Source organism: Protopterus annectens, chromosome 3.part0 (assembly GCF_019279795.1).
Source record: "Protopterus annectens isolate FY-2018-M chromosome 3.part0, PAN1.0, whole genome shotgun sequence".
NCBI classification, from domain to species: domain Eukaryota; kingdom Metazoa; phylum Chordata; order Ceratodontiformes; family Protopteridae; genus Protopterus; species Protopterus annectens.
The window spans coordinates 799029207-799054549 of NC_056731.1; the positions used below are offsets into that span (position 1 = coordinate 799029207).

The 25343-nt window shown below is 38.9% G+C and overlaps 1 protein-coding gene across 1 annotated transcript in view; it reads left to right on the forward strand.

The window, feature by feature from the left end:
- The window catches only part of SLC6A18 (solute carrier family 6 member 18), a 312482-nt gene that overhangs the window by 255775 nt on the left and 31364 nt on the right, over nt 1-25343 (forward strand). The window contains exon 9 of the mRNA XM_044066126.1: nt 20636-20840. Within this exon, the coding sequence (XP_043922061.1) occupies nt 20636-20840 (205 nt within the window). The remainder of the gene's footprint in view (nt 1-20635; nt 20841-25343) is intronic.

Genomic DNA, 25343 nt, shown 5'->3' on the forward strand with positions numbered 1-25343 from the left:
GCCTAGTTGCATAGGGCAACTGTTTGAGGCCCATGATCCTTTTGGTAAGGAACTTTTGGGGTCTCTCCAGCTGCTGCAGGTGACTAGTAAGGTACATACCAAATGGGGCATTGTACTCAATTATGGGTCTGATGCGTGATGAGTATAGGGACACAATGACCTCTCTAGATCTAGACGAGAATCCTTTAGTTATAAGAAGGGTAATATAGAAGGATTTTCTGACTATTTTGGCAATGTTATTGTCAAAGGAGAGGTTACTATCGACCTGGGTCCCCAGATCCCTAATTACTTCTTCTGTACTTAGTGGGTTACTTCCTATGTGGTAATTAGTGGGCACCTTGTTTTTCCCAAAGGGGATGACTATGCATTTTTTGGCATTAAGTTTGAGGCCATGGCTTTGACACCAGGCATCTGTCTCCATAAGACCCTTTTGGAGGATGCTTGTGTCGGCCGGGGAGTCTATTATGGCTCCCAGTTTGCAATCATCGGCGAACTTGGTAAGCCACAGTCCTTTTATGCTGGCCTGTACTTCTGAGAAGTATATACCGAGCAAGAGGGGCCCCAGGACTGAGCCCTGTGGGACTCCACTTGTAACAGGTTTAGAGTCGGACATGGCATTTCCAACCCTGACCACATGCGTTCTATCCGTAAGCCAGTTTGCAACCCATCTTGTGACATATAGGTTGATGTTTAAGCTGGTTAGTTTTTTTATGATTCCAGAGTGAGGTATTGTGTTGAAAGCCTTAGCGAGGTCCAGATAGGCAGTGTGGACAGCCTTTCCTTCATCTATGGCTTTGGTGACTGTTTCAAAAAAGTCAACCAGGTTTAGGAGGCAGGATCTGCCTTTAACAAAACCAAACTGGGTAGGGTCCAGTGTCTGGAGGTGCCCAATGTCTTTGTTTATGAGATCCATAATGATACGCTCCATAGCCTTGCAAATTAGGCTAGTCAGACTTATGGGCAGATAGTTCCCAGGATCCGTTGTGGGGCCACCCTTGTGGAGAGGGATCACTGTTGCTGTACGCCATTCCCTGGGTACATAACCTGTTTTAAGGCTGAGTTGGAATAATGAATTTAAGTGGGGGTTTAGTTCTTCCTGGAGCTCGTGCAGGACACAGCCCAGTATTCCGTCCGGTCCCATAGACGCTGTGTTTTTAGCTTTGAAGAGGGGTGCTTTTACCTGTGTGTCTGAGATATCTGGGGGACTACATTCATCCGGGATAGACACAGGCCCTTTTGGGGGGGGGGGGAGGGGGAGTTTGCACTGAACCTGTCAGCCAGAATGTTGGCAATGTCAGTCGGTTCCATGTATTTTGTGCCGTTTTGTACTAGCTCTGAGCAGATCTGGGTGTTTCCTCCCAGGTTCCTGATGTAACTGAAGAATGCCTTGTGATTATCTTTGGAGTCTTTGGCAATTTTTCTTTTGAAGTTTGCCTTTGAGGCTTTTATGGTGGAGTGAAGTTTCTTGCTAATACTGATCAGGGATGCCTTCCCTTTTAGGGTTTTGGCCCTGTCATGTAGTAGTCTCTTCCTTTTGTTGTATAGCTTGTTTATGGCCGGGGTCCACCAGACTGGTCTCCTATTTTTGGAGGAGTGAGCCTTGGTTTTACTTGGGATGGCACGATCCATGCATTCCTGTAGGTGCATATAGAGTGCGTTCATATAGGATTCTGCAGTTTGGGTAGCATTTTCCAATTTCTCAGGGGCTTTGAAGTTTTCTACTTCTGTCTTGAGGAGAGGGAAGTTTGTTTTTGAGAGGTTTTTCACTGTGGTTTCCTTAGCTGGGGGTGGGGTTGGGATGTGGATGTCCATTGTAATCAGTTTGTGGTCTGATCTCACCGATGAGGGATTTACCTCCGGTGTGGAGCATTGATCCCTTATGTTTGTAATGACTAGTTCTAATGTATTTTCCCCTCTTGTAGGAACAGTGACTAGTTGTTCCATGGCATTTGAGTTGAATTCTAGAAACCGTTGGGCAAATGAGTTTGGACTCGAGTAGTCTACCCAGTCGATGTTTGGGTAGTTGAAGTCTCCCAATATTATGGTGTTTGGTAGGATCTTCATATTCTCTAGTGTTCTCAGAAAGACTGCATGTGGGTCCTGGGACAGAGAGGGTGATCTATAGCAGGCTATGACTTGAAAGGCAGTTTTGCCCACTGTTAGTTGCACATGAATTGTTTCCGATGTTTCATGCAATGCCACTAATCTGGAGATGTGGATGTCCTTGATGAAGATGGGTACACCCCTCCCTTGGTGCTTTTGTCCATGTTTTGTGGCCGAAAAGTATGATATGAGTTGAATCCTGGTAATGCTGGGGTGCTCTCAGGAGCCTTGAACCAGGTTTCTGTCACTGCACAGATATCGATTTGTTCCATACTGAGGAGTGCCTCGAGTGCGTACATCTTTAGGTTTAGACTTCTGGCATTGAGTAGCATTACCTTTAGTTTTTTATTTTTTGTATTGTCTATGGAGGTGGGTTTGTCTTTTGAGCCTTCCCTAAAAAAGGCACTATGGGGGTGGCAAGAGCTTTGGCCAGTATTCGAAAGCCCAGGGGTGACAGGTGCAAGCCATCCCTGGTGAAGCAACCTGGCTTGTCTAGCATGTCGTCCCAGGCTTACAGACACAGGATCCCCTTTGAATGACACCAGTAGCTTAGCCAATTGCTGAAGTCAATCATTTTGTCTCTATACTGTGGCATCATTCTAGGTGAGGGCAGGATGCTACTCAGGGTCAGGGTCATAGCGGCCTGGGCTACATAATCAGAGAGCTCCTCTATGTCTCTTTTCATGTAGTCCAGGGAGGTACATCTCAAGTCGTTTACACCAGCATGGACAACAATCAGCATAAGTCCCATTCGCATGCACAGTACATCAGAAAACGTGGAAGAACAAGAAACATCAGGGAGGAACACTACAGAAATTATTTAAGAAAGGTAAGCAAATTCTTTCTTAAATAGTGTCATTGTATAACGGCAATAACCCAGTCATAGGTGTGAGTAATGCTGGATTTATCCACGGTTGCCTTTGTTTGATCTCTCAGGCTTCACCCTTGTGATCAAACCACACCAGCTGTGGGTAAATCCAGCATTACCTACGCCCAGTCATGATTATTACTTAAGTTTCTAGTATATAGCTGAAAAATGTGGGTCATAGCCCTATTAACCCTAGAAAATCACAGAGAAGGGGATGTATTTGTGGCCCAGTGTCTACAAAAATTTCTAGAACAAAATATCTTTATACACATGACAACACACAAGTCTGTGCGAATTTATAAAAAGCAAATGAGCCATCACAGAGGAGCTAAAAGTTATTAATATAATGTATTCAGCCTTTGTGATAACCTTAAATTATAAGCCTAATCTCTCACTATGAACTTATACAGTTATCTGTCAGTTTTCAAGACTTAAGACCAACCTTTCTGTTTTAACTACATGTACCATGATAACTGTTAAAATGACTTTTTCCCTTGGAGAGTTTTTTCAAACAATGACTGTAACAATAGTTTCCCAAACAGTTTTTCTGACATATTGTGCAACAACAGCTCAGTGGTGCATTTGGTGGGAGCCCGTAGATACTATAGTAGCAGCCTGTATTTGAACTGTTAAAAGGTCACATTTTGATCTTGTTTCGAGATGTTCATGAATATAGCTTGTAAAGTCACTATAAGCAGATTTATCTCAATTTGTGGCCGTGTACCGAGAAGTGAAGGTTTGTCTCTAAACCAGGGGAGATGAGAGTCATGCAGCTTTTAGTGATAAGCACACTACTGGATCTGGGTAGAGGGTCTGCAGTGACAGTATGATACTACAGTAAAGAAGAGTACAATGTAACGCTGTACATATGAAAGAAAAAAAAATACTTTATTTCAGGGATCTGACAAGGGTCCTTTAGGCACTGGTCAGTGTAACTATACAACGGAAGGTTCAAATCTCCTAAAATAATCACTAAGAGGTCTTGGGGTGTATGTGAAAAAATCAGAATGCTTTCTTCTAAAGAAGATGTAGTTTGCAAAGAATGGTTTCTTTATTTCAGGAGAGGTACTTGTAAATTGGGTGCTTGGAAATATAACTACAGGAACCTCAAGACCACATCAGGCATTTTAAAAGTATCTGATCTGTGGTCAAAGGGATGGTAGTGTGAGTTTGGAGTGAAATAGAAAAGTGAAATGGAAAGAGAACTCAGACTCCTTCCACTGTGCCAAGCAGTTTGTCTCATAGAAAGGTAGTGCAACTTCCAACTGAAACTCTGCCAGCACACACACACACACACACACACACACAGACACACAGACACACACACACACACACACACACACACACACACATATGCATGCACACTCACGCACACACTTAAACACCGTGCCTGACCACTATGAACTCGCACTAGCCTCAAATGTGCTGTATCCCACAGAACTTCTTACTGATAATTCTATTATTACTTAATTTTATCGAGAAATGCACTTACTGACATTTCAGAATTGCTTCAGACTGCTAACTTTATTCAGAACTAACTACCACATAGTAATCATTGTCAAGTGCTGAATAAAGTGAGATGTTAACAAACTAGACATGAATATAAGCACCTGCTACTTGTCCATAATCTAGAACTTGATTTCTCACCTCATCTTTTGTGATGGGAAGGCAGGTAATGGTGTTTTATGTGCCACACCCCCCATAGAGTTTTCAACCTACCATTTCCAAAATGCTCATAATGTGATAAAATGGGCAAATATGGAACAGGTACTAATGCCTTACTAACAACTACAAGTCAGAAGCTCATGGGATGGCTAAAATGTGCAACTTTTTATAAAAACAGTTCGTTTGATTAATATAACTTCTACCTTAAGTAACTGTTTAAATCGCTTTTAACACTGAATGTGTAACAAGCCCTTTAAATGCACAATTTCAAGGAACATTGCATTTTTAAGACCATAAATGAGGGGCCTTCCTTGTAATGAGGTAACAGGGAGATGGCAGATTTCTCGAGTGTATTAACATGCTTTAATTACCTTTTGAGAAACTCTCTCTGTTGCATGCCCTCCCATATATGGGCAGTAATAATGAACTTCTTGAATCATGGTCCCAAAAATAACTTTCAAACATGGAAAATAATCACATAGTAAGTTTCTAAATGAAGTCATTGGTATGCGTCCCACATTGTCCATGCGCTTCTCTTTGAAAAATAGTGTTTCACAGCTGTGAAGGTCGAGAGGTTTTTATTATTTATTTAAGGAGTTCGTATGGGTGAGTTTTATTTATTTTATTTTACATTTGTTAACCGGGAAAGTCCGACTGGGCAGACATCCATTTTCAGCGGAGGCCCGGGGAGAAAAGCTCCAATAGCATACCGTAAAGAAATTACACAAGAATATCATACAGAGATATAGGTTCCATAGAAACATAAGTTATGTATAGATTAACAATTCCTTTAGTAAAGTCAGCATACAGCATTCTAGTAGTGGGGTTTATATAGAATATAAAATATAAACACACAAGAAAAAAAAATTGTTTTTTCTTTCTAAATTATGAGTACTCTCGATATTTTGTTACAGAAATAACCAGTGATTATTAAGCTTTACAGTGAAAGGAATTAGGGGACCTTTAGTAGAATCCTTGAACATGGTATTGGTGCAAATTAACCTGGGGAGTAGCATGAACAAAGCCAATTGTTTGAGAAGTGGGTTCTCAGGAGTTTCTTAAATTGAATAGTGGAGGTAGTGGAGGTTATCTGGCTAGGTAGTGAGTTCCAGATTTGGGCAATAGTGCAGGCAAAAAGAGATTTGCCAGCATCATTTTTGTGTCTGATAACGCTTATTAGGTTCTGAGAACTAGATCGTAAGGCTCTGGTATGGATGTGGGGGTTAATTATATTTTGAAGTGAGAGTTTTTCTCTGGAAGGTAGAAGAGATTATGCGCTATTGTGAGTTGATTAAACAGAAGTAGTTGAGGTAGCTTGAGCCAATTGAGTTGGTTAAGGGCGAGACAGTGGTGGGATTTGTATGAGGTTTCAGTAGCAAACTTGGCTATTTTGTTATAACAAGATTCCATTTTGTTCAGATCACTCTGGCGGAGATTAGTAAGGATGGGAGTGGCATAGAGAAGGATGGATAAGAGATGAGTTCTTGCAAAAGTAGCTTTGGTTTCTTTAGTTATAAAGTGTTTGTTCCTATAGAGAAGTCCTAGTTTTTTATTAACTTTCTAATGGTTTGTGCTATATGGATGTCAGATTTGAGGTTATTGTCTATTTCTACACCTAACAGTTTAGTATGTGTAGTTGGAGTGATTTGTTGGAGTGAATGGTGAAAATGTTGTTGAGGGGAGGAGCATGACCTGGGCCAAAAAGAATTAATGTATTGTAAGAAATGTAAGAATTAAAAATTCTAAATGTAAGAAATGTAAGAATTAAAAATTAATGAACCTATAGTGGATGGGAGATCGTAGGTTTACCCCGGGTATCACTTCTGTGTCACTGTTAGACAGAGACACAGTATACTAACCTCGAAAATGGGCATAGCAAAATTAATTTAAAATGGGTGGTAAAAGCCATACACACTCTGGCTAGGCTTATAAATGCCCTAGGGCAGATAGTCTAGTATGAACCTATGAACCTATGAACCTATAATGTAGTTTTTTTGGGGTTAAGAATAAGTTTGATGTTTGTGAACCATGTTTCAGCTAGAGTAAAAGTGCTCTGGGTGAGGATTTGCAGTTCCTTTAATGTGGTAGTGGCACTTATAAGGGTGGTGTCATCTGTGTATTGTACTACTGATGCTGTGAGTGAAGAGGAATTGATTTGGTTGGTGAATAGTGAGAACAATAGTGGGCCAAGTATGGATCCTTGAGGGACACCTATGGATACTGGTAGCAGGGGGGACAGTTGGTCATGACATAGGACTGCCTGCTGTCGACCAGATAAGTAGCTAGTAAACCATGATATAGTGGAGAGGCTGAGGCTAAGGGGAGATGAAGTTTGGAGAAGAATGTTATGGTCTACCATGTCAAAGGCTTTAGATAAGTCTAAGAAAATGGAAGATACAAATAGTCTCTTGTTTCTGTTGTGGTTATCTATATCTGTAAATGATAGTAAGGCTGTGGTGGTGCTGTGGGATGGTCTAAAGTCATGCTGGGTTTTGGAGAATAAGTTGTTTTGTAAGAGGTACCGAAGTAGATGGGAATGTACAACTCTCTCTAATATCTTGGACAGAGGTGAGAGTATTGCGATTGGGCGGTAGTTGGTGAGTTCTAAGGAGTTGCCTTCTTTGTGCAGTGGAATAATGTGTGATGTTTTCCACAGGGTGGGGACTTTGAATTCTGCAAGTGACCTGTTTATGAGGATGGACACAGATAGGCTATGCCGTCTGCTGCTATCTGAAGGGACTGGTAGGGTTTCAGCAGCTAGTGTGGTTGGTCTGAGTTTCTTAAGGAGCTTTGAAATAATTTTAGTGGGTACAGGGTGCAGGGAAAAGTTGGTGGTATTGTTTTGAGTAGGAGGGTGGGTTTTGTTAGCACCTGGAATAGGGCTGCTAGTGGTATTGAGGGCATTGGTAAGGGTTTGGACTGTTTCGGTAAAGAACTTGTTAAATTGTGTGGGAATGTTGTCATTGTTGTTTGGTAGTACTGGGGATGCACCTAATGCTTCTGTCATGCACCAGTAAGGCATTTGACATTTTCATTGTACAATTTGTGAAACATTGTTGGGCATAAACAGTGCTATTCTTCAAGCCAACAGCACTGGTTTGGCTGCCTGTTCTAAATTTGTGTATTTAAAATGATAAAGTAATGTAGGCCCCATGCAAGTCTGAAATGCAACAATGTAGTTTAAAGACTTTAGAAATGACAACAGTGGAAGTAATTATTTTGGTAATGCCTTTAATGTATCAATTTCTTACCATTAAAAATCAACACTAAAATAAGTTAAATTAATAAATAAAGAATGTGCATGGTCGCCACTCATGGCAGAAGTGAAACTTCTGTAAGAAAGTGTGAAGGAAAGCAGATGGTACAATACAGTGACTCCTTCCCATTTCCTTACAGAAGTTTCACTTCTACCGTGTGTGACAACACACATTCTTCTTCTTTTTTTAATTATAAAAATAATGCATGGTTTACAAAATGCAGGTAGACTGAGTACCTGAGTACCTGAGTATCGCCATCCTCTCTCCCATTTCTAAAATATTAGAGAAGTGTGTGTATACTCAACTCCTTAACCACTTATTTAATAACCAACTTCTCTCCCCAACCCAACATAGCTTTAGGCCAGGCCATAGCACAAACACAGCTCTCATTTCATTTTTGGATAATGTAAATCGAGCACATGATACCAATCAAATCATCTCCACTCTTTTTCTTGACCTTTCGAAAGCCTTCGACACCATATCTCGCCCCCTTCTGCTCTCTAAACTCAACAACCTAGGTGTCTCCCCTTCAACCCTAAATTGGTTCTCAAACTATCTCTCTGACAGATATCAATCAACAAAGTGGCAGCAATCCTATTCTCCCTACCTCAACATCACTAAAGGTGTACCTCAAGGTTCCATACTGGGCCCCCTGTTATTCAATATATTTATAAATGACTTCCATAGCTCCCATACTCATGGCACCATGATCCAACATGCAGATGACTCTACAATCATCTCCACTGCTAAAACCCCTTCTGAGCTACAACTACTAACCCAACAAGCCTTTACATCTACTGAAAACTGGATGTCAAACAACCACCTTGCTCTCAACCCAAACAAGACAAAACTGATTCTATTCACTCCCCAAAAAACAACCCCCCTAAATAGGAATGAATTCTCTATCTGCTCCCTGAATAATACCACCATCAAAACCGTCTCTAGCACCAAACTGTTAGGAGTCATAATTGATGAAAACCTAACATTTGACCTCCACATTCTCAACAATATCAAAAAAAATATCAGTGACTGGGCATCCTCTACAGGCACAACTATTACCTAATAGGTGTGCCTGTAGAGGGTGCCCAGTTTCCAATGTGTTTTTTTGATATTGTTGAGAATGTGGAGGTCAAATGTTAGGTTTTCATCACTGATAATGCAAAAAAGGCTCTAGCCTCAACCTTTCTACTTCCATCCCTGCTATATGGTGCCCCTATCCTTACAAATATCCACTCATCCCTCAAAACCAAGCTAGATACATGTTACAATAAGGTCGCCAGATTCACAACAAATGCTAGATCCCAACAGACCATTGCTCCTCTTTATAGCAACTAAACTGGCTAGAACTACCACTCTATCTCAACTACCTACACTTAACTACTGCACATAAATTAATATATAAACTCACATCATGCGTCTCTCTCTCTCCTCACTGCTGACCTTGTACCAACAAAATAGACCCCTTAGATCAGAAAATAAAACCCTGCTCAAAGTAGACAAACCCCAACTACCAGCCAGTCAAATGCTCTATTCCTTTACTGTTTCCAAACTGTGGAACTCTCTCCCATCCACAATAACCTCCATCAGTAGCCCTGCCCTATTTAAAAGGTCTCTTAGACAACATCTCTCCTCTTGCTGGCTATGCCCATGCCAAAAATAACTCTACCCCAACTCTACCCCTCTGCTTTTTTCTCCAACTTCTTTCCCATCCTCCTCTTTCTAGCCCACCAGCACCCTAACCATCCCAGATGTGCCTACCCCTGTTACCTACCCAACCTTGATACCCACCCACCCACCCTCTCTCTCTATATATATACCTACTGTCAAAGGAAAAATATACTTTAAAAATTATCAAAACACGGTAGGTTCAGGTTAAGGCACTTTAATCTTGCAGCAAGGAGACAAAAACGTGCTAATACAGAGTTTGTCTAACCAGAAACAGGAAATGCATTCATTTTTATAGGTTATCAAATTAATCCTGTCCTACCATGCTGACGTAACAAATTACCACCTTTTGGTCATCATCTGCTGACCATCTTTCCCATGATTTTCTGCTGATTTAAACAATTTTTATGTGAAACTTCCTGAGGAAAACAACATGGCCTTGGTTACTTTCAGTTAGATACTTGTTATGTTACATTCAAGATACTATAGCTAAATCGAACACAATGCTAGCAGTTCATTTCTCTAATAAACCTTTGTCTACCTTATCTCTAAACTACTGCAGCTGCAGAGGTTCCCATCCTCTGAACAAGGCTGTTTGTCTAGAATCATTACATTTATTAAATGGTATATTGTCTATTCATATGCTTCTGACCTAGCAGAGTAACACCTGCTTCTCAAGTACATTTCCACAAGGCATAAACAAGAATATTGCTGTGCTAGCAGTTACTAGGTCAGAGAGCAACTTGCAAGTTTCAGTAAGCATGCTGCAGTTTTAATAAAGCATATTTTCAGTCTCATATGAAACTCAATTTATATAAATCACAGTGCATGAGAAATAGAATGAAAAGCGTATTAAAAACACTTGATTATTAATTTGGCATTAAGCATACACATATTAATACATATTTTTCTAACATCTCCCTCCTGTTAATACTTTTTATTCTATTTTCAAAAAAGGATAAACAGCTTGCTTCTTTTCCTAACCTCTTCCATTTAGGATTTGCAGTTAAGAAAGTAATTTAGTTTAAACTTTTATGAAAGTGTCTCGCATTCTAGCAGCTCTTCAAATTCAGTACTTTGATACATAGTCTCAGATATGGATATATCTATGAATTCCTTAATTAATTTCTTCATGCAGGGGATTCCGCAACAAATACAAGCTCCTATTAGGAGTAAACCTACCCCAATAGCAATCAATATGTTCATAAAGATGGAGCCCCACCCCCCAAAGGCATTCTGAAAAAACTCTGTCAGAGGGTTTGGGCCTGGTTTGGTCATGGCCGGCACTTGTTGAATCACCTCGAGATGGTCGTTGATCTCATGCTGATGGTCAGGAATGAACGCACAGCACTCTTCTTTGATTAAAACGCAAGTTCCACCTCTCGCCGCTAGGGTGAAGTCAAGAGCCATTCGGTTTTGAAGCACTACAGTTCTCATGGCATTCAGTTCATTAGTTATCAGTTCAAGGGCAGAAAAAGTTGCATTACTCATTATTTCGAGAAGTTTAGACAGTTTTTGCAGTTCCCATATTGATTTGACTCCGCCATACATGGGTGATATACCTGCCCAGGATATAACAGCATCACCCAAGTCCATGTGCACAAGTTTGGTTCCCACATTACGATGGTCTTTCCACCCCGCTTTGATTCGTCCCACTGGATTCTCCGGTTTCTTAACAGTCTTTTTGGTTACGTCTCGAGTATTTCGAATACTCCCCTGAGGCAAAGCTGCAGTGTGTTGGATGGCCGGAACCAGGTATCCCAAAAAACAACTGCCAGACCAATTCTCAGGTAACCATTTATATGCCTTTTTTTCCACATACAAAATAACAGTCCTCTACCTTTGTCATTACTTTATTACAACATGACTGCCCTGCATGAAACATTTTCCTATCTATCACTGATAACTGTTTGAAAAGTACAGGATTATGCTGTACCTGATCAAGAGTTTTATGCATAGATTTCAAAAATGAGTCATAATCTGTACTACAAGATCCACTCAAATCATTTGGTTTTCTATAACATTTGTACTGTACAGTAACATTACATTTACTCCATCCAACTTGGATGGAGTCATTTTTATAAAAGCATACAATTCCTTTTTGTGTCACAGGCAAATACAGTGCTACCTTATCTTGTGCTTTAATAGCAACTGTGTCAAAAAACAGATTTTGCCAGGTTTCATTTACCCCTAGGGGGATAGCAGTCATTAACAAACCCCCGTATGCTGTTGGTATGGCCGTACAGACCCAGCAGTTCGAAACATTGAAAGTCTCTGCATATACACGTGTAATTGCCTGATAAGTGTTGAAGTTCGGATGCCAGTCTATGTTTGGTTCATTACGTCTAATCAGTTCAACCTTTGTGGCAGGAAAAAAGTACGGCCACAGCAAAAAGAACAGTGTGATCAATATTGCAACAAAAACAATCATACAAGTTTTTTGAAATTGCTCAGTGTCTCTACTCACTCTGTATCTGGCCATTTTGTTCTTGTTGTGCAACAGTAACAAAGTTTTTGTCCAATTCAAAGTTTTTGACAAGTTTACAGTGTGTCAAATGAATCCAGGAAGCTCGCTCCACGATTTTGACTGCAGTGGGTGTTGACAGCAGTACCTGGTACGGACCTTCCCACTTCGGAGAGCTCCAATTCTTCTGTTTCGTAATCTTCACCCACACCCATGTGCCGGGGGCTACTGGTGCTTCCGATTTCGGTTGCTCTTTATCTGAAACAGAATTTAACTGAAAAAGTTTGTTATTCAAAAATCTCCTCATATATCCTGCAAGTGAACTGTCAGCCTCCTGCTCTGTAGACATGAGAGCTTTCCACTGAGGTGTATAATATGCCCTCCCAAACAAAGTTTCAAAAGGAGTTAATCCCTTTATATTTGGAACAGTTCTCATACTCAACAGTGCTAAAGGCAAACAGTGCACCCAATTTTTCTGTGTTTCTTCTATCAATTTCCTAAGTCTGTTTTTCAGTACCCCATTGTGTCGCTCTACTAGCCCTGCAGATTGAGAGTGATACGTGCAGTGGTTCTTTAACAATATTCCGAAATAACGACTAAGTTGTTGGATTGTTTGGTTCACGAAATGTGTCCCGTTATCACTATAAATCTTTTCCGGTATCCCAAATCTGGGTATAATTTCTTTAAGAAGGACCTTTGCAACCGTAGCTGCATCTGGATTTTTAGTTGGAAATGCTTCTACCCATTTGGAAAACATGTCTATAATAACTAGGCAGTATTTCTTATTCTCGCATTTATTCAATTCTATGAAGTCCATACAGATAGTATGGAACGGATATGGTGGTGTAGGAAAATTCCCTCGCTTAGGCTTCAATGCCCCTTGTGCATGATGCTTGTTACAAACATGGCATGCTGCACAAAATTTTTTTGTATAGTTTGTAAACCCATAGGTTGTAAATACTCGATTCACTAACTGTACCATCCCCCCTTTTGAGACATGGCTCTGCCCATGGCTCAACAACGCTGCATATCTAAACAAATTAGATGGCAAAATCGGTTTCTTTTCCTTGGAGATGTACAGTCCCTTTTCGAGGATTGCTCCTCATTTTATCCACTTTTGTTTCTCAATATTTGTAGTAAGTGTCTGCATTGTTTTTAACATTTCTAAATCTAAAGTCTCTGAGGGTTGTAATTCCTCACTCAAAAGAAAAGTTTCTGTGGCTGAAGCTGCCTGCTTTGCAGCTGTATCAGCCCATGCATTACCTTTTGAAATTCTATCCTGTTGTTTTGTATGAGCTACGCATTTGCAAATAGCTACTTTCTTAGGTAACTGAATTGAATCTAACAAGTCTAAAATAAGTTGCGCATGATTAATCGGTTTACCAGTAGATGTTATCATTCCTCTATTTTTCCACTGTTGCGCAAAAACATGTACAGTAGAAAAAGCATACTGACTGTCAGTATAAATGTTCACTTTCTTACCTTTTGCTAAGGTACATGCCCTCGTTAAGGCAATCAATTCTGCTGCTTGTGCAGATAAGTTGTATGGTAAAGATTTTGCTTCTAAAGTTTCAGTATCAGAAACGACTGCATACCCCACTAGTTTCTGTCCTGTAGGACCCCTCCTGCACGAGCCATCCACATAGCATGTCACCTCGGCATCATCCAAGGGAACATCCGTAAGGTCTTGTCTAGGTAATGTCTTTTGCTCAATCTCCTGCAGGCAGCAGTGCGGTTTGCCATCTGCAGGGGTTGGAAGCAAAGTTGATGGATTCAAAGTTGTGCATCGTTCAATTGTCATATGAGGTTGGCTCAACAGAATGGTCATACAGGAAAGATGCCTAGCTGGAGAAAGATATGCTACTTTTTCTTGCAGTAAAATAATTGCAACTGCATGAGACACTCTCAATGTGAGAGGGTGGAACAATACTACTGAGGCTGAAGCCTGCACTGCCATTGCAGCTGCAACTACTGCTTGTACACAGTGGGGCAAAGACCGCGCCACTGGATCTAACTATGATGAATAATAAGCTATGGGGCATTGTTTGTCCCCATGTTGCTGTGTCAATACTGATGTCATATAACCTTGCTTACAATCTGCAGCCTGGATAAACTGCTTGTTATAGTTTGGTAATCCTAAAACTAAGGATGATGCTATCAATTGTTTCAGCTTACAGAAAGCTGCTTCTGCTTCAGGTGTCCATTGTAATAAATCCTGTGCAGCCATTGTTTTTTTAAATATTAAATCAGCCAGTGGAGCAGATTCCAAAGCATAGTTTGGTATCCAACTCCGACAAAAATTAGTAGTTCCCAGGAAGGACATCATTTCCTTCTTGGTAGTTGGTCTAGGTGCTTGTAAAATCACTGTTTTTCTGTCTTCATCTAATATTCTACCTTCTTTGGATATTACATATCCTAAGTATTTAACTTGTTTTCTCCAAAGCTGTAACTTGTCTTTGTTTACTTTGTGACCTTGAGCAGCTAAAAATTGTAACAAAGCTATCGTGTCTTCTCTGCATTCTTGCTGGGTGGGGGCTGCCAGCAGAATGTCATCTACATAAAGTAGAATCTGACTACCTTTCGGTGGGATAAATCCCGCCAGGTTGCTTGCCATTTCCTGTGCAAACATTGTTGGACTTTCACAATATCCCTGTGGTAATCTGGTATATGTGTACCGCTTTCCCTGAAATGTAAATGCAAACCAATATTTGCTGTCAGGGTGTATCGGTATCGAGAAAAATGCATTACTATGTCTTCCACTGAAAAATATTTCTGTTCTGGCTTTAAATCATTCAGTAAGGTGTGTGGATCTGGCACCGTTGGTGCTCTGGGTATAACTGCATTGTTCACTGCTTGTAAGTCCTGGACCATACGCCATTCCCCGTTTGCTTTTTTGACAGGAAATAAAGGTGTGTTACATGGTGAATCAGGAGATTCTATTAAGACTCCTTCCTTAAGTAAGGCTGCTATGATAGGTTTTATTCCTACCTCTGCATCCTTTCTCAAGGGATACTGTCTTTTTTGGGGCCTAAAAGCTGACTTTGGCGTTATGGTAACTGGTCCTGCTGTTCGTATTAGTACTACATCTGATTTCCCTGCTGACCAGAGAATGTCTGGTATGTCTCGCAAGGCTTTTTCCTCTTCTTCCAATAAGAGTAATACTCAGCTATCCTCACTAGCCTGTGAGTGTACAGCTGGGTGTGTCTGTGTGATCCAATTCCATTTCTCTTTCTGTACTCCCTGTTCTGAGAGTTCTAGTTCTGTCAGTTTTTCCCACCTCGTGACTTTTCCACCTAAGTCTGCCCATTTTAAGGTTTTATTCTTAGTCAAACTAACATGGGGCAGTCAATTAGATTTGTAAAGTGCTAAACATTCCTGGGGCAATGAACAGCTTGCTAAACTGTTCCCTTCTGCATCCCAGTACAAGTTTTGCAATACTAGCCTGTTTGCATGGTTTTGAAACAATTCTTGTTCATAATCTTTATCAGGACCTGGTCTATTACAGTAATATAGAGTACAATGCAACAAATGCTGTTTGTCAATGTCGAGGGAGGGGAACTTGCTGATAGCTACGTTCATTAGTTCTTCGGTTACTACCCCTGGACCAGTCGTAACCAAGTCCTGGCTGTACCAATAATACATTTCACCCTCTGGTCGCACTACAAAAGTATCCATTTGTCGCTGTGCTTCCATAACCTGCATGGTTGGAACTACGGCTATGCCAAATATCTGCATCAAATCTCTACCCAAAAGATTCACTGGGCATTTTGCAGAAACTACAATTTTACTTTTCTGAGTCATCCCTGAAACAGGGTCTATTATTGTAATGTCACGGGAGAGTGGCTCCCGATACAGCTGTCCATTAGCTGCTTTCACTAGTATATAATCTGGTGATTCTGTATCTTCCGGTAGTTCGGAAGGGTGCACAAAAATTTAACTTCCCACCCCTCCACCAGAAGCGTCACTTCCGGTTTCCTGTCTGCTAAGTAAAGGTCTAAGCTCAAAAGAGCTAGGTCTAAAATTCCATTTTCTTCTACATCTGTGTATTCATATACATCCTCTACCCCTTGTGTCACATCCTCTTCTCCTGCTATCACATTTACACTTACCTTTCCCTGCTCACTCTCATCTAATGATTCCTGACTATCATATAGTCATTCCTCATCCTCCTTATTTTCTGTAGTCGCCTTCTTGTTTAGCCTGCAATCCCTTGCTAAATGTCCTTTTTTCCCGCACTTAAAACACTCACTCTTTTTCTTTCTTTCCTTGAAATCTTCTGATCGTTTGTCAGATTGTTTATTTCCCTGGATATTTTTCTTACCCTTTTGCCCAATTTGTACTACAAATACTTCTGACCCATCTTCTGCTGAAAATACTTGGGTTTTCTTTTTCTTTTTACTATTAAAATGTCTTTCTGCATGTCTAGCATATTCAAGTAAGGCTTGTAACCTACTTGTTCGATGATCTATCATATGCTTCGTAATGAAGCTACTAATAGGTGCAATGCAACCTTTTAAAAATGCATTTTTCAATTGTTGTTCATACGGGGAATCATTCGTTTGATTTTCAGGAACTGTCATGCCATTATGATTGTTAAAGCACTCTAATAATCTGGCATAGTACCCATCTACTGTTTCTTTTTCTTGCTGTATGCATTGATTAATACAAGTCCAATCAGCCCTAGGCTTCCACTTTTCAGAGATTCGGTCTGTTAGACTTTTTACTCTGCCGTCCAGTTCTGCATCAGTATGTGGGAGTGGTCTAAGTTGTGCGTCACGAGGATTCCAGCTGCCACAAATCATGTGCCAATCTGGACCTACAATTTGTCTAACTACTTTTTCTACTTCCTCTCCATTCAAATGGTAACTTAATCTCATACCCTGTAAGTCTTCTAAAAATTTTCTAAAATTCACCTTTGGGTGGGGAATACCTTCTGTGGCTTTCCAGATATCTTCCGGTGTCCACGGTCTATAAACTAAAAGAGTCGGATCTTGTCCTGCCTGTCCTGCCTGAGGATTCGGTACTTCTATGAGCGGACATATCTCTTCTTCTCTCATAGCTTGTGATGCTCTGTTTAATTAATTTAATTAAATTTCCCTTCTCAAGTCGCGTGTTCGAGACCTGGTCTCGATGGGATCCCTGACGAACGGTTGTGCTTTTGCAGGGACAGCTGGGTATAGCGGAGGTGGATCAGCTCGTCCACTCGCTTCATATTCTGGTAACGGAAGTGGAGGGGGCGAAGGAGGGGCCGTCGCTATTACTAAATTATTATCCTCTTTGTCTAAAAACATCGTTTTTGAATTTTTAATTCTTTGCTCCCCACAATTTGCTTCCTCAAGCCACCTGTGCGCCTGAGGGACTCCTAATTGTCTCTGCTTTTTTAATTGACCTTTCGCGTCTATTTTTAACTGTTTTACAAGTTTCATAAGTGCAAGTTTATCTAAATTACCCTCGAATTTGTACTTATCGACCCATTTGGTATAATATTTAATATTATCGGCACGCTGTAATTGCATATACTTCGTGTCTTCAGTTAGGGGCGTGTCCCGGGAACTTTTTGTGCACTGATTTCCCATTGGTGTCTTAGCTAAGCTGTAAATTGTTACGTAACCCTTTCTATCACGTGGTACCACAAGTCTACACCTTTTTCACAGTTTATCTAGAATAACTGTCTACCTATTCTGTTTCCCTGATCTATGACAAAAAACAGTAACCCCTTCTTCTGTCCCTAATTTGCATAGGCAAATTTACCTGACAAAAAACAGTTCTGTAACTAGTCCCTGATCTTGAAACAGAAATAAGGTAATTCCTCCTTACCTGACCCTCCGTGAGTTGATCCACCGGATCATTGACTCGTCCTCCAATCCCAGATCAGAAACAGTGGCTGGCCTCTTTCGAACGACAATTCAGTCGGAGGTCTTTCAAAACAGAAGAGCCGATTTGGCCTCTTCTCCGTACGGATGCATGCCACCGGGCCCAATTCTGACCTAGGTCCAGAGCGAGAGATACGTATTCCGGTCCGAAGGACCAATCTGTCAAAGGAAAAATATACTTTAAAAATGATCAAAACACGGTAGGTTCAGGTTAAGGCACTTTAATCTTGCAGCAAGGAGACAAAAACGTGCTAATACAGAGTTTGTCTAACCAGAAACAGGAAATGCATTCATTTTTATAGGTTATCAAATTAATCCTGTCCTACCATGCTGATGTAACAAATTACCACCTTTTGGTCATCATCTGCTGACCATCTTTCCCATGATTTTCTGCTGATTTAAACAATTCTTATGTGAAACTTCCTGAGGAAAACAACATGACCTTGGTTACTTTCAGTTAGATACTTGTTATGTTACATTCAAGATACTATAGCTAAATCAAACACAATGCTAGCAGTTCATTTATCTAATAAATCTTTGTCTACCTTATCTTTAAACTACTGCAGCTACAGAGGTTCCCATCCTCTGAACAAGGCTGTTTGTCTAGAATCATTGCATTTATTAAATGGTATATTGTCTATTCATATGCTTCTGACCTAGCAGATTAACACCTGCTTCTCAAGTACATTTCCACAAGGCATAAACAAGAATATTGCTGTGCTAGCAGTTACTAGGTCAGAGGGCAACTTGCAAGTTTCAGTAAGCATGCTGCAGTTTTAATAAAGCATATTTTCAGTCTCATATGAAACTCAATTTATATAAATCACAGTGCATGAGAAATAGAATGAAAAGCGTATTAAAAACACTTGCTTATTAATTTGGCATTAAACATACACATATTAGTACATATTTTTCTAACACCTACCTTACTACCACTCCTGACCCTATTCCTCCCTGTCTTTTTGCACTGCCATTCTCCTCATCAATCCATTTCCGAGCTACTTATTGTTAATTCAGTGTTAGCTCTGGCATGTACACTATACTGTGTTATCTTAAAATCATGCCTGTTATTGTTACCGTATAGCCTTCTAGCCATTTATGTAACTGAAATTGTATTTTCAGTATAATTTGTATGTGGAGCTTTTCTCCCCGGGCCTCCACTGAAAATGGGCTCTCCAAGGCCCAGTGGACTTTCCCGGTAAACAAATGCAATAAATAAATAAATAAATAAACCTGTTAACGTCAGCAGGTGGATTGCTGATAGCTGAGAACTGAACCCCCTTCTGTGATCTTGCTAAATAAATTTGCTAAGCTGTTGTACATGCTACTGCAATGAGTTAATGGGATTTTTTAACTATTAAAAAACAATGTTTCTGCTTCACGATTTTTTTATTTATTTTTAGGGACTAACAATAATAGAAGGATAAAAGTGTCATTAAATTGACTATTAATATTCTTTGGCTAGGCATCTGCTGTGTAACTAGTAATGCGAGTAGACGAGATCCCTTAATGAGTGGAAGATTTCCTGCTATGAGGAAACTGTACTTGAACTTTGCAAAGCATGACTGTTTCATGAATATGTATTGTATGAATAGCCACTCATTTGTATCACTTAAGAAGTCGTGACACTGATTTCATAGACATGAACGCCATACAGTGGTTTCATAAGGTTTTATAACAAACACAGAGTTTAGAGGTAATAATGGAAAATTGAAGTTGGTGGATGTGGATTTTAACTGTAATAAAAATGTACACAAAATTATTACAATGAGTTTTCTAAGAGGATTAGATGAATGTAATCTATTAGCTGTTATCAGGGTGAAACGTTATTTTTATATTACAGAACTGCAGCTTACATTCCATTCCTCACCAATTGTGAATCACAGTGATTAGGTAGATGTGACACACAGAAATAAGCTGTGCTTTTTTATCAATATCTACTACTAAAGATTCTCATGGCAAAACTACGTGTTGAATCTCATGTTTACAATGTAACACAGATGCCATACATAACATGGGCCAAATTTAAGGCAATGTTCCATGCTTTACAATGGGTGTATAATATTATCATAAAGCACATTGACAAGGGATATACACTCATGCTTTAGTAATATTAGAAAGCAAAAAATATAACCCTCTTCTTTTTTTATTGTCAGTATTTTGTTTTATGAACATGCTGTTAGTATTTAACCTCTTTCTGAGTAAAACTACAGTTAAAGTGATATCACAGTGAGCACAGTTGCAGTTGCTTAAGCTAAAGAAAGAGATTTAAATATATACATGGATGAAGATTCAGTTTCATTGTGGAGTTACTGATATTTTATTTAATTTCAGTAGAGCATCCTGTAGACAAAAGATATTAGCTATTTCTCATAAATATGAGCTGCTGGAACAGTTGCTATAAATATGTATAACATTTATGCAAATTTTTGAATTTATTTGTTTAAATATTTAACTAAGGAAACCAACCTGGTCCAAAGCCACTTTCAGCCACAGACTGGGCCAGTTGCATGAAGCAAATGTACATAGCTTTGGAAAGAGTAAACTAACAAGTGTTACTTGAGAGTTATACGTTTGTAAATTATACATTGGGATTCAGTATACATGCAAAAATGGAATGTACATTGAAACTTTGTGAATACATTTAACAGGAAAAAACTATTTAAATGACAGAAGATATTTATATCATGGTATAAAGCAAAAAATAACATTATGAAATGTGTTCCTTTACATTCCACAGAGTGCTTCTGGTACTGGACTTGCTTTCATTGTCTTTACTGAGGCCATCATTCGGATGCCAGCTTCCCAAGTGTGGGCTGTATTATTTTTCATCATGCTCTTGACTTTGGGTATGTCTTCCATGTTTGGGAACATTGAAGGGGTCCTGACACCTCTGCTTGACCTGAACTTGCTACCAAAGTCAGTCCCAAAGGAAATATTAACAGGTCAGTATTGGTTGGTCCAGAAGTTCCATACCCTATATATTCAGCATTGGTTATTATAAATGGATGATTAATTACCTCTCTAAGAACATTTCCTGTCAATTGTTTGTACAGTAACATTTTTACAGATAAAAGTTGCATTTCTTTCATTAATTAGCTTGTCTACTTTTTAATTAATGATTTTTACTCCAAGTCTGTGTATTATGAGAAGATGAATATTACAGCATTCTCCTTCATAGGGAATGACATACATTTCTGCAGCATCACGTCTGGTAGCTTCTATTATTGAAAGATTGTTTTCCTTAAGCACAATCATAACCCTGATAATGGAATATTTTTATTTATTTTCTCACTTCCCACTTGCATCTTTTACTTGCCCACCAAGTGAGCCACAGGCTTCCTCTTCAGCCACTATGTGCATACAGTTTGTGTCTGAGGAATCTACCTGACTGGTCAAAACATCAGTGAAATTTCTTTGAAGATGTGTAAGACAGTTTATTAAAACTACCTTTGTCAGAAAACAATGTTTCACCCCAAGGTGAATGATTTTTTTTGTCTATTGGATTATCCTGTATCCACTAGTAACTGATATAGGGTTCTAGCAGATCAATAGAAAAATACATACTTCAGGAAAGATAGAGTTAGTATGGATTTATTTTTCCATGTAACATTCATCTCTGAAACGCTGGTTTCATAAAGTCCAACACGTACGGCACACTAGAGTCTCAATGGTAGTAAAACAAACAAAATACAGAAAAAACAAACCACACAAGAGAAAATGTCACCCAAAAAAAACCCCAATAATTTAGTGTACAAACTGTTGAGCGTTTTTGGCCTCTCGAGCCATCTGAACATCACAAATAATAAAATGAAAGATTTAAATAACCATTCCCTTGTCACATGACCCTCCTCATTATCCAAATACTTCAATCCAAAAACTTATATAAAATTTTTTTAAAAAAACATATGTATAACATGACTTTCATAAAACATTGTGTGATATAGTGCAGTAAATAAAGTAATTTGCATTTGTTTCTCTGCAGATTCCCAGTTAACATCACTTTGTAATTTACATCATTATTACGTCCAAGTTTACTGTATGCATGAAACAAAATCTGCCAGTTTAATTCTGAATTCTAGTTCATTGTCTCTGTGCCCATCAAAGGAACCAACAATGTGGGCTATAACTAAGAACACTAAAAATGAAGCATTTAGGAGTATGAGTTTAAAAGGAATCTGTCATGGCAGCTAAGGATATGTGGGAAGAGACTAAACAAAAGATAATGCAAAAACTGAGAAACTGTAATCTCTTGTTTATGGATATGGATAGCAAGACGCAAGCAGTGAAAATGTTTTTAGTCCATTTAGTTTTATGTACAGTTAAGCCACATTTTTATCAACCAGCGGAGAAGTTTTGGAGAGCAATTAAAAAAGAGCTGAAGTATTTTATTTGGGAAGGGAAGAGGGCAAGGCTCATGTGGGATAAGCTGATCCTTCCAATAGAACAGGGTGGTTTAGAATTACCTGATTTGAAGGAATATTTTAGAGCTACACTGTTAAGGCTCATATACATAACAGAAACAGAAAGCTATAATTTAAAGTAGAAAGGATGATAATGAAGCAGGGGTAAATTCAAGAAATAAGAAGACGATTCGGATGCAGATCCTTAAGGAGAATAACATCCATACAGAATATTTTGTCCATAAAGTAGATGAAAGTATTCTAAGAACTAAGCCAATGAGACAATGGAGAAAGGAGAGTCTGCCAATAGGAATGACCGTAATTAGGGGCACAGAGAATAGAGAAGGCAGGACTGGAATTTACTGGAGAAAACCAGCAAAGGAATCACGGTACTGGCAGCAACTAGAGAAAGAGAAAGTAATAGAATGGAAAGAGGCCACGAAGACATTTGCACTACAGTCTGGCGATTGCCTTCCTATCAAGGACTGATAGCAGATTATAGGCAAAGAGAAAGGGGTAGGGGAATTCTAGGTGAAAGACCTATTCTGGTAGAGTTTTAGTTGAATCTAGAGCAGAAACTGCTGTTAAAAGGGAATAGTTAGTAGGGCATATAAAATACTGCACAATAATAGGAATCAATCAGAGTTGATTAGAACAGATTGGGAAGAGAGATTCGATAAGCAATTCACTTGGAAACAACGGAAGGATATACGCATCACTACCAAATATGCAACAAAGACGAGAAGATTTAGGATATTTGCATAGAAGGGTTTGCATATGTATTTTTATACCCCTGGCAGACTAAAGAATTTTCCTCAGATAGATGGTAAATGCTGGAGATGTGAGGGGGCAGAAAGGGGTAACAAGGAACATATGCTTTGAGAGTGTAATCAGCTGAGAGACTTTAAAAATTCGCTACAGAGTACTCTATCAGCAATATTGGGTTATCAGATTGGTGAAACTAAGGAAATGATTTTTTTATCTGGGATACAAGATCTGAATTGTCAAGACATAGTAAGGTTTTGTTAAGTTTAATTCTGAAGGCTGCCAAAAAAAAGCAATTAATAGAATTATACTTGAAGTAGTGAATACTGTAACAGAGATAAAATAACTGGAAGTGGAATATTTAGAAAAAGGTAGGAACAAGCTGTGTAGAAAAAAATGGAAATTCTGGGAACAATACATGCAGAATTATGTTTTGAAAGAGGAGTGAGGTTTAAGGAAAGACAGGAATTGAACAATTTATATAATGCTGGATTGATGATAGTTGGATAAAAGCATGTATATGATGTAGATTGTTGATAACTGTGGACATGTTAATATGGTTTATTTTCTTTTATATAATGTATGCTTGCCTATGTCTAAAGTGATAATTCAATAAAGGTGTTAAAAAAGAAGACAATAAAATGGGAAAGGGCTTTGCTGTAAAAAACTAAATAAACAAACAAAAGTAAATCCTGTATCTAATTCCATTTTAGGTTTAATTTCTGGCACGTATGAGGTGATCCAAATAATATTTCAGTCAGCTTGATTTATATTATATAGTTGCAGGCACATCAGGTCATAAGATTCATTTTTGTATGTCTGCCTCCATTTTGTCTGACTCTTCATCACTTTCTGCAGCCACCAGTGAATAGACATGTTTTAATTTGTGGTTTACATCTTAGGCACTGTTTTTACACTCTATTCGTTTTGCTATTTTCCTTTTGTACACCGTTTCAGTATGGCCCTTCTTAAGGCATCTTTCACAGTCTCCTTTTTTAACAAACACATATCAACATTGTGGCATTCTCCCACACTGAAAATGTTTGCTTTTTAGAATACATTTAGTTATGTAGTTAGTTAACCAAGTAAGTGGAATGGTTTTTGGATCCTTTTCAGCCAAAATCCAAATAAAATGAACCTATACAAGTTACAGAACATTTATATGGAGCATCGTTACAGAGCATTTACACTGAACAACAGCTTTATAATAAATTAATTGAGATATTGAGAGAGACAAAGTAAATACTGGCAAACTATCAAGCAACATTATAATACTAGTATAGGTCTGGAAGGGAAAGAAACATATGTATGGTGCTGTGTTGGCAACATCGTGAGGCACTCTGGGTAACTCTTTACAGATATTATAAAACTGGGAGACCACAGAACTATATGCATGGCACAGCACTGAATAATGGCTTATAGCACTGTTATGCATTTTACAGTGGATGTTTACATTAGTCAAGTGTGTATTCACAAGGCATTTTCAACTTTCAAAGGACATCTTAATGACAACAGAAATGACTAATATCATTCCAATATATGCATGGTGCAACATTGGAACCATGGTTCAAGACTGTTCAACCTTGAAAATAGTGAATAATAAAAACAAATGAAGGTAGTCAGGATGTAATGAAATGTAATTAAAATAATAAAATAACTAAGGGAACATACATGAATAAGAGATGTTATCCAATGTGTCTAAACGACTTACACTGTAGATCACATTCATGTGAATAACTTTTAAATTGTTTCTAGTCAGATTTCTGATTTCAGAAGATTGGTTGTTCTAACTGACAGGAACAAATTTGTTAAAGGCTTTTTTTGTCAAGAGAGAGGTTAAACAGGGGTCTGAAGAAATAGAGTTTTCAACTGGATATGCACCTGCAAATTGTGAAGCTTATTTATGCAGTTTCCTTAGATAATGATATACTAAAATGTTTGCTTAAGTATCAGATATTCCTTACAGAGCAATATTTTTTTAAACTTAACATCACATACATATCTATCTTTCATACCTCTGAACTGTACAGATTTTCGTAGAATGTCCAGATTTTTGCCTGGGGAAAAAAAAATCGCTGTTCCGTGTCTTCGGGATTGTCAGATTTCGCTCTTAAAGGGTCAATAAATCAGCGTTCACTATTTTGAGCATTCTCTGATTTAATATAGACCCTAAAAAACATGAACATCAGTGGGCAAAGGCATAACTCCACAATAAGAACAATGACTAAGCTCCTTTCTCCCAAAACTACTCAGGAAATAATAAAGAGCAACTTGATATAA